Raw genomic sequence first — 17,500 nt, forward strand, 5'->3', positions numbered from 1 at the left:
ACACACACACACTCACTTAAACACACACACTCACTCACTTAACACACATGCACACACTCACTCACTAGCTCGCTCGCTCGCTCGCTCACTCACTCACTCACTCACTCACTCACTCACTCACTCACTCACTCACTCCTCACTCACTCACTCACTCTGTTACATGCGAACAAAGCGGTAAAATCTGGCAGCATCCCAGAACAGACAGACACAGGAGACAGATGCATAAATAAGCAAGATTTAATTAAATAGAATTGGGGGGGGGGGGGGACTAACCTATACTAACAGGGCCTACGTGGGGGAGTGTGTGGATGCCAGCGGCGAAAATGTTAATGAGGTGTGTGTAAGACAATTTGCCGTATGTGGGTGCGTGTGTCTATAGCGTGCAAACTATGTGGTGTAGCTATGTAGATACGCAGGGCTGTTGTTCGTGTGCGTGTACTACCAGACCAGTATAGCGGGGGGGGGGGGGGGGGGGGGGGGGGGGGGTTATCCGGGGAGTGAGTCTGTCCGTGAGGATGGGGGGAGAAGTCCAGAGGTGCGAGTGGGTGAGAGAGAGCGAGCGGGGAGCGACACAGTGATTGCCGGGGGGGGAGTATGAATCCTTGATGGAGAGATGAGAAAAATAACACCGGTTAGGGAAACAAAAGAACAAAACACTGGAAAAACTAAATAATAAAGCGGGGTTCGATTTTCAACACGAGAGAGATATGCTAGGACTTGAATATACTTTAGGTTGACTAACCACAAGTTATCAGTACGATCAAGCACTGAGTGACGCACTCGGTCGGGCTCTTATGCGGCAGGTGTCTCTGTCTCCGAGTGTGACTCACTCACTCACTCACTCACTTAACACACACTTAAACACACTCGCTCACTCACTCACTCACTCACTCACTCACTTACTTACTCACTCACTCGTTCACTCACTCACTCACTCACTCTGTCACTTACTCACTCACTCACTCACTCACTCGCTCACTCACTCACTCACTCACTTAAACACACTCGCTCACTCACTCACTCACTCACTCACTCCCTCACTCACTCACTCCTCACTCACTCACTCACTCCTCACTTACTTACTCACTCACTCGCTCACTCACTCACTCACTCACTCACTCTGTCACTTACTCACTCACTCACTTACTCACTCTCACTCTACTTACTCACTCACTGCTCGCTCACTCACTCACTCGCTCACTTACTCTCTCACTCACTCACTCACTCGCTCCTGACGCACTCACTCACTCACTCACTCACTCACTCACTCGCTCACTCTCACTCACTCACTCACTCACTCACTTAAACACACTCGCTCACTCACTCACTCACTCGCTCGCTCACTCACTCCACACTCACTCACTCACTCACTTACTCACTCACTCGCTCACTTACTCACTCACTTACTCACTCACTCGCTCACTCACTTGCTCACTTACGCTCGCTCGCTCACACTCACTCGCTCACTCTCACTCACTCGCTCGCTCACTCACTCACTCACTCACCACTGAACTCACACAAACCTCACTCACTCACTCACTCGCTCACTCACTCACTCACTCACGCACTCACTCACTCGCTCACTTACTCACTCGCGCACTCACTCACTCGCTCACTTACTCACTCTCGCACTCACTCACTCACTCACTCACTCACTCACTCACTCACTCGCTTACTACTCACTCACTCACGCACCGCTCACTCACGCACGCACGCTCACGCACCTCCTCACTCACTCACTCACTTACTCACTCACTCGCTCACTCCACTCACTCACGCACGTACCACTACTCACTCACTCGCTCACTTACTCACTCACTCACGCACGCACTCACTCACTCACGCGCTCACTACTCTCACTCACTCACTCACTCACTCACTTACTCAGCTACTCACTCACTTACCACTCACTCGCTCACTTTCACTCACTCACTCACTCACTCACTTACTTACTCACTCACTCGCTCGCTCACTCACTCACTCACTCACTCACTCTGTCACTTCCACTCACTCACTACTCACTCACGCACTTACTCACTCACTCGCTCACTCACTCACTCACTCACTCGCTCAATTACTCGCTCACTCACTCACTCACTCGCTCACTTACTCACTCACTCGCTCACTCACTCACTCGCTCACTCTCACTCACTCACTCACTCACTCACTTAAACACACTCGCTCACTCACGCACTCGCTCACTCACTCACTCACTCACTCACTCACTCACTCGCTCACTTACTCACTCACTTCACTCACTCGCTCACTCACTCGCTCACTTACTCGCTCGCTCACTCACTCACTCGCTCACTTACTCACTCACTCGCTCGCTCTCACTCACTCACTCACTCACGCACTCACTCACTCACCCACCTCGCTCACTTACTCACTCGCTCACTCACTCACTCGCTCACTTACTCACTCACTCACTTACTCACTCACTCACTCACTCACTCACTCGCTTACTTACTCATCACTCACTCACTCACTCGCTCACTCACTCACTCACTCACTCACTCACTCACTTACTCACTCACGCGCTCACTTACTCACTCACTCACTCACTTACTCACTCACTCGCTCACTTACTCACTCACTCACCCACTTACTACTCACTCACCCACTTAAACACACAAACGCTCACTCACTCACTCACGCGCTCACTCACTCACTCACTCACACACTCACTCACTCGCTCACTTACTCACTCGCTCACTCACTCACTCGCTCACTTACTCACTCACTCACTCACTTACTCACGCACTCACTCACTCACTCACTCGCTTACTTACTCACTCACTCACTCACTCGCTCACTCACTCACTCACTCACTTACTCACTCACTCGCTCACTTACTCACTCACTCACTCACTCGCTCACTACTCACTCACTCACCCACTTACTCACTCACTCGCTCACTTACTCACTCACTCACTCACTCACTCACTCACTCACTCACTCACTCACTCACTCGCTCACTTACTCACTCACTCACTCACTCACCTCACTCACTCACTCGCTCACTTACTCACTCGCTCACTTACTCACTCACTCACTCACTCACTCACTTACTTACTCACTCACTCACTCACTTACTCACTCACTCGCTCACTTACTCACTCACTCACTCGCTCACTCACTCACTCACTCACTCACTCTGTCACTTACTCACTCACTCACTTACTCACTCACTCACTCACTTACTCACTCACTCGCTCACTCACTCACTCACTCGCTCACTTACTCGCTCACTCACTCACTCACTCGCTCACTTACTCACTCACTCGCTCACTCACTCACTCACTGCTCACTCACTCACTCACTCACTCACTCACTCACTCACTTAAACACACTCGCTCACCACTCACTCGCTCACTCACTCACTCACTCACTCACTCACTCACTCACTCACTCACTTACTCCACTCACTCGCTCACTTACTCACTCACTTACTCACTCACGCTGCTCACTCACTCGCTCACTTACTCGCTCGCTCACTCACTCACTCGCTCACTTACTCACTCACTCGCTCGCTCACTCACTCACTCACTCACCCACTTAAACACACAAACGCTCACTCACTCACTCACTCGCTCACTCACTCACGCACTCACTCACCCACTTAAACACACAAATGCTCACTCACTCACTCGCTCACTCACTCACTCACTCACTCACTCACTCACTCGCTCACTTACTCACTCGCTCACTCACTCACTCGCTCACTTACTCACTCACTCACTCACTTACTCACTCACTCACTCACTCACTCACTCACTCGCTTACTTACTCACTCCTCACTCACTCACTCACTCACTTACTCACTCACTCGCTCACTTACTCACTCACTCACTCACTTACTCACTCACTCGCTCACTTACTCACTCACTCACCCACTTACTCACTCACTCGCTCACTTACTCACTCACTCACTCACTCACTCACTCACTCACTCACTCACTCGCTCACTCACTTACTCACTCACTCACTCACTCACTCACTCACTCACTCACTCACTCACTCACTCGCTCACTTACTCACTCACTCACTCACTTACTCACTCACTTACTCACTCACTCGCTCACTTACTCACTCACTCGCTCACTTACTCACTCACTCACTCACTCGCTCGCTCAAACATTCACACATGCTGTGACTAAACGACGCTGATCCATTATGCATTAGTTCGTTCAAGCGTTCTTTAATTCTCGTGGAGCTCCATAACTCCGTGTGTAATTCTCCCTGCTGATATCCCGACAACAGCCTGTTGTTGTTACAAATTAATTTAGTTTTGAGAGCTGCCGCAAAATGAAAAAGAGTTTTAATAAGCTGTGATGTGCAGAGGACAACGGATCCTCCTGTTAATTACAGCTCAGTGAAACGACGGAGCCCAGAGTGTAATGTTAAATATGCACTGCATATGATCATCATGATCATCATATATATATATAGCGATAAAACATCGTTTTCCAGTCAGTGAGTTTTGAAGGAATTCAAATCAAGACGGAACACACAAGTGTAATATTTAATTACAACAGATTATCCCTCTTACAGAGTCAATTACATCACAGGCTCAGGGGAGAAACATCGCTGAGGTGTATTGTGGGTAAAATACACCCTCTGTGTATTCATCTAGTGGAACAGATACTGTATGACCAGCTGTTTGTGAAGATGACACCCGTAATCCCTCTCTCTCTCCCTCTCTCTCCCTCTCTCTCTCTCTCTCTCTCTCTCTCTCTCTCTCTCTCTCTCTCTCTCTCTCTCTCTCTCTCTACCAGGACGGGGACACTGTGGAGGGACTGTCCACTAGGATGCGTGGGTCGGGGGCGTTGGAGGGGGGTGGGTGATGGACAGCCTGGAGCAGCACAGACCCCCTACTCACCCCAACCCCCTGCTGGAGGTCAGCCGCACACATTTAGATGCTTCATTTATTATGTTCACATAAATACAGAGTACATTAAGGACATAAACACTAACAGTGCAATTAGTCACACACACACACACAGACACACACACACACACACACACACACACACACAGAGATATACACACACACACAGATATACACAGACGCACACACACACACACACACACACACACACTGGTATATTCACACACACACACACACACTGATATACACACACACACAGATATACACAGACACACACACACATACACACACTGATATACACACACAAACACACATATATACACAGACACACACACACTGATATATATACACACACATACACTGATATATATACACACACTCTGATATATACACACACACAGATATATATATATATACACACACACACACACACACACACACACACACACACACACATATATATACACACTGTAATGAGCTGGCTCAAGCTCGCAACAAGAAAGGGGAGACACAGGCACAATTAATAAAATAATTTATTTAAATATACTAAGTATCAGCCTATACGAATCAGTAAGCAGTGTGTGGATGAGAATGTATGTGCAGCATGAATGTTGTAAGTGTAAAAACAAAAGCAGGTGTAAAAACAAACCAAAGGAACAAAACAGGTGGAGAGAGAGAGAGAGAGAGAGAGAGAGAGAGAGAGAGAGAGAGAGAGAGAGAGAGAGAGAGAGAGAGAGAGAGAGAGAGAGAGAGAGAGAGAGAGAGAGAGAGAGAGAGAGAGAGAGAGAGAGGAGAGAGAGAGAGAGAGAGAAGAGAGAGAGAGAGAGAGAGAGAAGAGAGAGAGAGAGAGAGAGAGAGAGAGAGAGAGAGAGAGAGACTACAGAAGCCTCCCTCTATCAGACTGGGACACACTGACCCAGGTGTGCCCCAATTAGCCTGATGACCCTCCCCCATCTCTGCTCGGCCAGCTTCACCCACCAATCCTGTGAGAGAGGGACGCAGAGCAGAACAAGCAAGCAACAATATGGGGGAGGGTCGTCACACACACACACATGTATATACACACATGTATATACACACATGTATATGTCACATTATTTTAGACTTTCGAATTTAATTTCGAATTCATATAAAAACACGAGATTCGAACTTGAAGGGAGAAATTAGAATTTAAAATATTTTATAAATATTTGTTTTATTTAAATTTCTTTCTTTTTTAATAATTTTTTTTTAAACTGTCAGGTCATGTAGGTGAGACTGTGCTGAAAAGAATGATACCAAACGTACCATGGTAAAAAAAAAAGTTGCCAAAACTTTGAAAATAGCTTAGATTTTTTTTAGGTTTAAGTTTATTTAAAGATTTAAATTTTTTACTGAAATTCTAATTCGAACTTGTCTACAATTCTGCAAAGAATTTCGAATTTGATTTTTTGTTAAGGCGATAGCCCTAATACACACACGCTATATTATCAGTAGACCTAATGTATCTTCAAGTAGCACAATGCACCTTTTACAATACAATTCTTCATTGTGTGTGTGTCCCAGCTGTGAGGGTCCTGCCCATAGGAGGGATAATGTCACCGCCCATGGCAGCAGTTGCACCAGCAATACCAGGTATGTGTGTGTGTGTGTGGTGTGTGTGTCATCACTTCCTGTCTCCTCCCTGTTAGATACAGTCGGATTAGCCTGTCGTTGATTTGTCATCAGCCTCCATCTCCTCTCCCATGATGTGTCTGCGTTGTGTTGATTTAGTTCACGGAGGCAATCGTTTGGTGGAATTCTGTCCTCCCACACACTGACTGGCTAAAACACTGTCTCTATCCACCGTATGCATCCAAAATGACGTACGTTGAAAATTCAGGATGTATCAGAAAATTCTATTCAATTCAATTCAAAAAAAGTTATTAGTCCCGCAAGGGGCAATTTAGAGCACGAGGGCTTGCGTCCATTTACCGCATATTTCTGGGCGCAAGCGTCTTTTTTCAATTGTTCCCAATGAGGAGGGAGCGCATGCAACCGCATGCGGCCGCCTATAGGAAATGCGCTGCGGTCGGCTTCTTTTTTCAGTGCGTTTCAGCTTTTTTGTGCGGCCGCAACCCTGCGTTTAAAGTTTAAAACGTCTGAACTTTTCAGAGTTTTTTTTCTCGCCGCAAGCGCTTCATCCCAGCACTACCCAGCGCTCTGCCAGCGTTTTTCAGCTGGAAAAATGCGGTAAATGGACGCAAGCCCTGATACGGCAAACAGCTGCATTTCTTCACATTCAAGACAAAACAAGACAAAACAGGGACAAGAGACATACATGCCACTTCAAAGCACAAGAGACGTGACACTGCCAGAACGGGATCCCTACACAAGTCCAAAGGATGTTTATTTGCATAAACAAAAGGTCTCATACAGAATGAAACAAATTGAAAAAATACAAACCTAAGTAAATGGAAGATTGCTCCACTTCTACAAGGTCCATTTGCATGTTCTTGGTATCTATAGGGACATCTATGGATCTCAGGGAATGTATTCCCAGTGTCAGAAAGATTGTGTCTGTTACTAGGCTTGAGTAAATTGTAATGAACCAAAGGAGAATATACATTTTCTTACACCATGCTAAAATTGACCAGACATGAAAGATTGCCACTGAGCTCATTCAGCACCCTCTTTGAGATCACGTGTACAAAAAAAATCTAAGCAAATGAATAAAGGGCAGATGATTTACCGGGGGTTTTGTAGATACAGTACTGAATTCTGCCATCCGGACAAATGCTATTTGAAATATGAATATAGAATATAGAATATCAGGCATATAAATTACCTTATTATGGCCAAGTCACACATCTATGGATCGGGCCAAATATCCCCTTTCCCACTGGCAGAGTTAAATCTGGATTTAGTATCACCAGGCGTGCAGCAACGTGGATGGTTGCTAAACGTTCACAGAAGGTAGACAAACTAACTGCGCTCCAATCTATGCCATCATAACGTTCAGTTTTGTGGTAGATAATCCCGGAAAATCATACACAAGTAATTTGCTTGCAGGTGTCATGGACACAGGGTGGCACAGCACAGGTGTAAATGAAAACATCCCCTCTTCCTCTCTGTCCCCAGCCCATCATCCCCTCTTCCTCTCTGTCCCCATGCTGACCCTCACGTCCCCTCTTCCTCTCTGTCCCCAGCCCATCATCCCCACGCCGACCCTCGCGCGCTCATGGCTCATCAGCAGGCCATCATGAGCCAGCAGGCCATCATCCTGGTAAGTCCTGGTCGTTGTCACTTCATTAATAACACTTATTATTGACTTGTTATTAGGACTTGAAATGAACACTAATAGATACTAGCTGTGGCTTGGGAAGTGTACGTGTTTCTCCTGGAAACATTAAACAATTCAATTAAATTCAAAAAACTTTATTAGTCCCGCAAGGGGCAATTCAGAGCATGATACGGCAAACAGCTGCGTTTCTTCACATTCAAGACAAAACAGGACAAAACAGGGACAAGAGACATACATGACACTTCAAAGCACAAGAGACATGACACTGCCAGAACGGGATCCCTACACTGTTGATCTGTCAAGTCCAATAAATAAAGAAATAAATAGATTCGGTCAGTACAAAAAAAAGTGCACTTTCGTCAAAAATGTTAAAATCAAGGGGTCAAAGGGTGCACGTTAGTAAACTGACCTTTCCTTGTACTGTGGCCATTCACCAGTCGAATGGCCTCTGGTACAAACCCAAACTTTCTTCTGTTTGTTTTTCTTCTGTTTCTCCTGGACACATTAAACAGCTGTGTTTCTCCTGGAGACATTAAACAGCTGTGTTTCTCCTGGAGACACTAAACAAGCTGTGTTTCTCCTGGACACTCTAAACAAGCTGTGTTTCTCCTGGAGACACTAAACAAGCTGTGTTTCTCCTGGAGACACTAAACAAGCTGTGTTTCTCCTGGAGACACTAAACAAGCTGTGTTTCTCCTGGAGACTCTAAACAAGCTGTGTTTCTCCTGGAGACACTAAACAAGCTGTGTTTCTCCTGGAGACACTAAACAAGCTGTGTTTCTCCTGGAGACACTAAACAAGCTGTGTTTCTCCTGGAGACACTAAACAAGCTGTGTTTCTCCTGGAGACACGAAACAAGCTGTGTTTCTCCTGGAGACTCTAAACAAGCTGTGTTTCTCCTGGAGACTCTAAACAAGCTGTGTTTCTCCTGGAGACACTAAACAAGCTGTGTTTCTCCTGGAGACACTAAACAAGCTGTGTTTCTCCTGGAGACACTAAACAAGCTGTGTTTCTCCTGGAGACACTAAACAAGCTGTGTTTCTCCTGGAGACTCTAAACAAGCTGTGTTTCTCCTGGAGACACTAAACAAGCTGTGTTTCTCCTGGAGACACTAAACAAGCTGTGTTTCTCCTGGAGACACTAAACAAGCTGTGTTTCTCCTGGAGACACTAAACAAGCTGTGTTTCTCCTGGAGACACTAAACAAGCTGTGTTTCTCCTGCACACATTAACCCTTTCACTGCCACACGACAGAAGGTTAACCCTTTACTATCACCCAACCGACGGCCGCCGGTTGAGTGTGCACGAATCGTGAGTGTGCACGATTTACCACCTGTAGCCGTGGAGAGACATTGCTGGAAATACATTATACTGACTTGTGAAATCTGAATCCACAAAGTGTGTGTGTGTGTGTGTGTGTGTGTGTGTGTGTGTGGTGTGTGTGTGTGTGTGTGTGTGTGTGTGTGTGTGTGTGTGTGTGTGTGTGTGTGTGTGTGTGTGTGTGTGTGTGTGTGTGTGTGTGTGTGTGTGCGTGCGTGTGCGTGTGCGTGCGTGCGTGAAGTTGTATTATTGACGGTGTTGTCGTTTGGTTCCAGGCCCAGCAGATGACCATGCAGGCCATGGCTTTAGCCAGCCCCCCCACCTCCCCCCTCACCAGCCCCCCCATGAGCCCCCTCCTGGGCCACCCTCCCAGCCCCTACAGCAACATACCCCCCAGCCCGTACGCTAACTTTCCACCCAGCCCCTACGCTAACATGCCCCCCAGCCCCTACGCTAACATGCCCCCCAGCCCCTACCCACCGGCCATGCCTCAGCCTCAATCACAGCCGCAAACCCCGCCTGAAGTCCATCCTGTGTCCCTGCCTGTGTCCCAGCCTGGGTCCCCACCGGCGTCCCAGCCCCAGCCTCGACCTCAGCTTGTAGGGGTAGGTCGCTCTAGAAGCCTTTCTGGCTCCAAACCTATCCTTTTCGCTTGTTTATTTGTATAAAAAAAAATCGAAAAATTATTAGTTTATTGTTTATTATTTGTAAACATTCGAAATAAAATAATTCATTCATTCATTCATTCATTCATTCATTCATTCATATAGCTTCAACTCCAGCCTCAGCCTCAGCCTCTGCCTCAGCTGCAGGTTGGCCAGCCGGAGTACCGGCCCGTGGCTCAGCCCGGCTACACCAAGCCCAGCCAGATCCCGTCTGCGCAGCGCAAGGCTGCCTCCACTCCGCAGGTCAGAGGGAACATCATGTACCATGAGTCGGTGTAGTTACTGTGACAGCAGGGGAACGCACACATGGTGCCAAGTGTGGAGACGTTCAGTTTGGCCGACATTGAGTTGAATTGGATCAGCCGTACGACGTCATGTCCTCTCTATTATTTACCTCTACCTCTACCATTCAGCGGACAGCTGTACAAGCAATGTTAGAGTTAGATCATGTACAGTAGTAACTAGAGTTAGATCATGTACAGTAGTAACTAGAGTTAGATCATGTACAGTAGTAACTAGAGTTAGATCATGTACAGTAGTAACTAGTTAGATAATGTACAGTAGTAACTAGTTAGATCATGTACAGTAGTAACTAGAGTTAGATCATGTACAGTAGTAACTAGAGTTAGATCATGTACAGTAGTAACTAGAGTTAGATCATGTACAGTAGTAACTAGAGTTAGATCATGTACAGTAGTAACTAGAGTTAGATCATGTACAGTAGTAACTAGTTAGATAATGTACAGTAGTAACTAGTTAGATCATGTACAGTAGTAACTAGAGTTAGATCATGTACAGTAGTAACTAGAGTTAGATCATGTACAGTAGTAACTAGAGTTAGAGTATGTACAGTAGTAACTAGTTAGATCATGTACAGTAGTAACTAGCCAGACTTGAGGCATATCAAGGGTAAATCAACAGGTCAGAACAGTTAAAAGGGACTTTTAGCAGAATCCTCGGTTGTAGGGAGGACGTGTGATAGTTACCAACGTGTTTAGGGTCTCAAGAGGTCGTCGGTAAGTTTTATGTCAGATTATTACGTCCTCCTCGCAAACAGAATGAAATGCAGGTTTAAAAAAGGTGCAGAATAATTATTATAATTTTTGCAGGTCCAAAATGAATGTTGTTGTTTACATGTTGCACGTATCCCCTCCCTACTTCCCATTTCCCCATGCGGAATGCAGCTGATTGGATAAATAGATATGCTGGCGCTCAAGTGCGACATCTAGTGGCTGAAGTACTCAAAACTAAAGTACTAAAAACTAAAGTACTAAAAACAAAGACGGCCCAAGCAGTGTGTTTTTATGTTGTTGTTTGTTATTGTTGTGCTGTGCTGCTTCTACACGGGCTCGTTCTCCAGCTGCGTAGCTGATGTCTCTCTCTCTCTGTGACCCCCTCCCCAGGCTCAGCCAGCCAAAGACAGCCTGTCTCCGGAAAAGGCTGCAGGCATCACCATTAACAAGGACCTAAAAGCCAGGAAGTTTCGTAAGACAGCAGAGAGAGAGAGAGAGAGAGAGAGAGAGAGAGAGAGAGAGAGAGAGAGAGAGAGAGAGAGAGAGAGAGAGAGAGAGAGAGCACATGTACTGAATGAACCGGTATACGTGTGAGTGTGTTAGTGTATGTGAGAGAAAGAGAGAGAGCGAGAGAGACATACACAGAGAGAGAGGGACAGACAGAGAGAGGGACAGGCAGATAGAGAGAGAGAGAGAGAGAGAGAGAGAGAGAGAGAGAGAGAGAGAGAGAGAGAGAGAGCACATGTACTGAATGAACCGGTATACGTGTGAGTGTGTTAGTGTATGTGAGAGAAATAGAATGAGCGAGAGAGACATACACAGAGAGAGAGGGACAGACAGAGAGAGGGACAGACAGAGAGAGAGAGAGAGAGACATTCACAGAGAGAGAGGGACAGACAGAGAGAGAGGAGGATAATGTTTGTGAAATAAATTTGCATATTTTAGAGCGCCTGAGAGAAAAGATGAAAATTGCTGTGTGTGTGTGTGTGTGTGTCTGTATCCATGTTTTTCTGTATGTATTATGTGTGTGCGTGTGTTAGGCATTCATAGAATTTCATATCCTCTCTATTATTTGCACACGTGTATTTGTGCATTATGTATTTGTGTGTGTGTGTGTGTGTGTGTGTGTGTGTGTGTGTGTGTGTGTGTGTGTGTGTGTGCTCACCTGCCTGTCTGCATCTGTGTGTTTGTGCTCCAGCTCCAGTAGTAACCACACCACCGCCCCCTGTTGGTGATGTGGTGAGGTACACGCCTCGGACTCCAGACCACATAGTCCGCAGCAATGACGTTAAAGGTACAGTTCACTGATCTACTTTTTCTCCCCATTTTCTATTTTTCTCCCATCCCAATTTCGTATTATCCAATTCTACCCTCCCACTGGTCGGCTGCAATGTGGACCAAGCCTTGTATCATGTGTCCCCTCCGGTACACGCATCTTTTCACCTGTACAGCGTGATCTCTCAGCGGCGAGGAGTAACGCGTGGGAGGCTCACGCTGCCCCCGTTGCTTCCTGATTCTGCTGTACAGGCGCACCAACCGACCTGTAGGAATCGCTGTCCACAACGTCCGATCCCCACCCACCAGCTTCCCACCCCCTAATACTCTGCCAATTGTGTTAGTATGAACGACCAGCGAAGCCGGAAGCATCGCCGAGAGCTGGGCTTGAACCCAGCATCTCCTGCGTTAGTGGCGAGCGCCTTGCCCACTGCGCCACTTAGCCGCCCTATCACTCACTGATTCTAATACTCTTTTCAGAGGGGAAATCCACCCTAAAACAGGATTTATATTGTGCTGTTAAGTCAATATCTATGAACATAAACAAGCTGGAAATCAGAGCATCAAGACTTTATATTTGTGATGTCATCAAGGGGACACTTTTTGACGTTGGTCCTTTGACAATGAATTAGTGACCGATTAATGGGCTAATCAAATGTTTGTTTGAGCTATTACATCCAAATGAGTTTTTAAATGTAGAGTGTACAGTTTTGAATCCGAAAGTGATATCCCAGTGAAAGCACCATGGTTACTGTCACATGAGTTCTGTCCACTAGTGACTGTCTATGGAGCAGTGATTAGTATCTTGATGACATCATCACTAGCTTGATGACATCACTAGACTCCGGTCTCTCTGGTATCAGCTTTCAAGTTCAATTTTGTTAACTTAATAAGTTTTGTTTTATTTGTCACATATAAATTACATGTACATTAAGGTGAAATGCTTGGTTCTGTATGAGCCCCCTGAGAATGTGCTTCATACAGTAAAAAGGTAAAAAAGAAATAACGACCAAACACTATACAAAAATATACAATATTTTGGCTTACGGAGAGTTATTCACAAATCTAAACTGATCTATAGAGTAATTATATTTTAGGGTGGATTTCCCCTTTAACATATGGTGACGAATAATTGATTTTGTCTTCAACACATTTTTATAGAATATAACAATCGATTGTGTGTATGTGGCTGTTTGTTACTGCTGTCAAAACGACACATACAAACTTTAATTTGTTTTGTTATTGTTTTCTTTTTAATCTAAGTTGAAAGTTGTAATTATTCTTTACGTGCAGTCATTAATCCCAACCGTAGGATTTATTTTTCTAAACGCATGTTTGTCAAACCAAAAACTTGAATTGAGACGTTATTTAAAACAGTAATATCTTGAGTTGTAGAGGCATGTATTGATAATATGCATTATTTATTCTTTGAGTAAATAAGATATGTTTGTTCTGTTCATTGATTGTTATATTTTACAGCGATAATCGAACGGTATAACTCCCCTCCTCCACCCCCGTCCCCCATACCGTCTGGCAAGGGGTGAGAACACACACACACACACACACACACACACACACACACACACACACACACACACACACACACACACACACACACCTACACACACACACACACACACACACACACACACACACATGGCATCATAGCAGCATGGGGGGGCACACGTATGGGCAGGGACAGGGTAATATACTATACTGTCGGCAATACAATTATAATACAGTAGAAAAAGTTTAAATAAGCAGTGTAAACAATATAATTAACTCTGAATATAAGCATATGAGCAAGTAGGCAGTGTAATCAAAGGTGCAGATGAGGATCTGTATGCCCCATCAGTTATATTATACGCTACAATAAATATGGTCAATAAAACTTAGAATCTGAATATATATACTATGAGTAAGTAAAGTATACAGTATACACAGGTGCAGTAATACACAAGGTACCCTAACTGGCACGATCAACGTGCAGTAGGTCAAATAGGCCAAATGACTGAGCAGCAGAAACACAGAACATGGAAATGATGTCTTCATAGTTGTCACTGGGTGCTTTCATTCAAACCTTTATTTATTCTCCTAAGGGACAATTGAGGTCACCCTCATTTTCAACGTCGTCGAGACTTACAGACATTTCAATGCATACATTTTTTACAATACAATAATAATAACTCTATCTATATAGCACCTTTCAAACATGGACCGCAGCCCAAAGTGCCCCACAGAAAATAGCATAAAATGAACATAGGCATAACATTTGTATACAGTTGACAGAATAAAAACAATGCAAAGTTTTTTTTTACTGTCCGTTCTATTTTATAATTTTTTGCCAATTTTTAAACTGAATCAAACGTCACTTTTTTTACTCTGTCTATTCTATTTCCTTATTTTTATTACTGAATGAAACCGTAAAACTGAAAAACTGTGATTTACCTTACCTTGCTACCATCTTTTTTATGCTTGCTTATGCCTGTATTTTTTTTACTGCTGTGAAGCACTTTGAACTGCAATTTCTGTATGAAAAGTGCTATACAAATAAAGTTATTATTATAATTATAACGTGCAGACATAAGAATAGGTATAAAAGACAATAAAAGTGGTGCAACATAGAACGTGCAGACATAAGAATAGGCATAACACAAGTGTTGTGAAGGGCCAGATTAAAAGCTGAGAATCTACATTTATTGTTTTATATACCTTGTATATTATTTATATATACACGTTATATCCCTTTAAGCCTGCGTTTGAATCCTAGTAATATTCGCTTTCCTTATTGGATAACGCTATCGGCGCCAGACCGCGAGCCCCTAAAGTCAGGTTCAAAGGCAAGTCCGGGCATGTTGCAACATGCCTGGAGACGGCGCATTGATTCGAGACGAGAACTGAGGTTCGGCACTAGAACGCCACATAAGTATATATACGGCGGCAGGTGCGAACAGTAGCTGTTCATCGTTCATCAAGTTCAGTGTGATTCTAATGTAGTGAGAAGCAGTTCGTCTAACAGAGCGTTGAGAACCACGTGCGAAGTGAATAGTAAAAGTGTCAGATTTAATGCAGTAACGTCAAGTTCGACTTAGCTTAATGTGAAGTAAAGAGTCGTTATTTATTGTGTATCGTGCCAACAGCAGTTCGTTCGTGTGCAGCATTACCCAGCAGTTCGTTCGTTTAGCTAGTGGAACCTTAGCCAGTGTGCGTGGACTAAATACATTGGTGCCAGTACACGAGGAGGCCTAGTCGGAGAACCTACTGGACATGTGCATATTGGAACCGACGGCGGCGATTGCAGAACCAGTATTGGTTGGATTATAGTGATTGTGGAACGTACTACCCTTGGAGAAGAGCCTCGTTAATACCCACTGTCGTTTGGATTTAACCACCGTGAGGACCTACTTCGGGCTGGCTTCGTGGATTGAGGCTAGCTGGCTATCATCATTGCTATCGTGCAATTGGATTACAGTTATTGCTTTGTGGCTGAGCTTTGGATTACAAGGACTGGATTCTGTACGTGAACCCCCTTCTTCTTCAATTGATCAGACTGAGTATCCGAACATTCCTCTCTCCTCCAGAGCTTACATCTCTGGGAGGAACCCCCTTGTCTCCAGCGGTACCAGCGTTTCCCCCTATAATTGCCATCCTATGCCAGGCGGCGTTAGCCTAGTACCCCATCGTAGGAATTATTCTATTCCCACTGACTTTTGCTACTGACTGACTTATGCATATTCTTCGCCATACAAGCGCGACCTTAATTCTCATATCTGTACAATTTGCTGCATAATAATAAATACCCTCAATGATATTTCTTTGTCACCGTGCCGTGTTATTATGAGTGTCTGCCATAATTAGATGTACTGTCTGGCAAGTAATACTAAGTACATAACTAGCAGTGGTTTAATCTATCACAATCTTTAATACAGTCAGGGTTTTGTAACCCCTCAGTTACAACAAGTACAATAAGTTTACAATAAGTACAATGCATGCGTGCGTGCGCGTGCGTGTGTGTATGTGTCTAGTGCAGCAATGTACAAACATGCTAGAGTGGTTTGGCCTTACCAACGATGTCTTTGCTAACATACCAAATACACCGGATGTTGTTTTTGTTGACACCAGCCACAGGGAGGTGCTGGTCATAGAAGTAGGCTGTGTCTTTGATCTGTACATGGACCAGGCCTTCCGGGACAAGTATATCAAATACCAACCACTGCTTAGTGTGATGGCCGAGGTGTAGATATAGTGTACTTGTATTCGGAAGTCTTGGCCATGTATACAAATGCACCATGACCGGTCTGAGAATTGCTGCAATGTCTAAAAGAAAAGCCAAACAAATGGCCAAATATTGCTCTGTCTCAGCTATTATTGGCAGCTTAGCCGCGTGGAGAAGGAGGTGCTATGTGTACCCTTAAGTGTTCAGTGCTGCTTGGCCCCGATACATTTGATTCCCTGTTTATGTAATATAATTTGTGGAACCAAATAAAGTATTAAAATGTGGAGCAGCTGAGAGACAGAGAGCTGCTGGCACGCTGGAGACAGTTATGCAGGCTACCTTGGACAGTTTGCCATTCGGGAATAATTTTCACCGGACATTATGACCGGCGGTGAGATTTAATTATGTCGGGCTTCAACAGATTTTCCTGGGGAAAAAATGGTAATTACTGGATAACGAAAGCCCTGCTCTGAGGATTAGGCCTCATCATTATGGAAAAGGCTCATTTGGGTTCCAGAGATCACACCGAGCCGAGTCTCAGACATCCAATTTCAGCGACGGCTAATTATTCTGGGGGGATACTTTTTTGGTGGAGGAACGTCACGACTCGGTGTGGATGAATTCTAAAAAAAAAAAAAACATGAAATACTTCATTTTGGTTGGTAACGTGGTGGTAACGTGGTGGTAACGTTGTGTGTGTGTGTCTGTGTGTGTGTGCTTGTGCGTGTGCGTGTGTGTGTGTAGGAGACCAGAGGGGAAGTTTAAGAAGAAGCAGACTCCTCGTGATGAAGCTCTCCAGATCCTCAAACCTCAGATGGACAATCCTCCGGCTCCACAGGGACACCGGGACGGACACGGA

The 17,500-nt window shown here is 45.0% G+C and overlaps 1 protein-coding gene across 1 annotated transcript in view; it reads left to right on the plus strand.

The window, feature by feature from the left end:
- Window positions 1–17,500, plus strand: part of myo15ab (myosin XVAb) — a gene marked incomplete at both ends in the record, with an annotated part of 155,895 nt that overhangs the window by 92,984 nt on the left and 45,411 nt on the right. The window contains 6 exon segments of the mRNA XM_084319482.1: window positions 8,059–8,135; window positions 9,748–10,077; window positions 10,285–10,380; window positions 11,541–11,622; window positions 12,349–12,394; window positions 17,386–17,500. The exon segment at window positions 17,386–17,500 is cut by the window's right edge and continues 115 nt beyond it. Of these exon segments, the coding sequence (XP_084175608.1) occupies window positions 8,059–8,135; window positions 9,748–10,077; window positions 10,285–10,380; window positions 11,541–11,622; window positions 12,349–12,394; window positions 17,386–17,500 (746 nt within the window).

This window comes from Notolepis coatsorum (assembly GCF_963971535.1).
Source record: "Notolepis coatsorum genome assembly, chromosome: 7".
In the NCBI taxonomy this organism is placed as follows: domain Eukaryota; kingdom Metazoa; phylum Chordata; class Actinopteri; order Aulopiformes; family Paralepididae; genus Notolepis; species Notolepis coatsorum.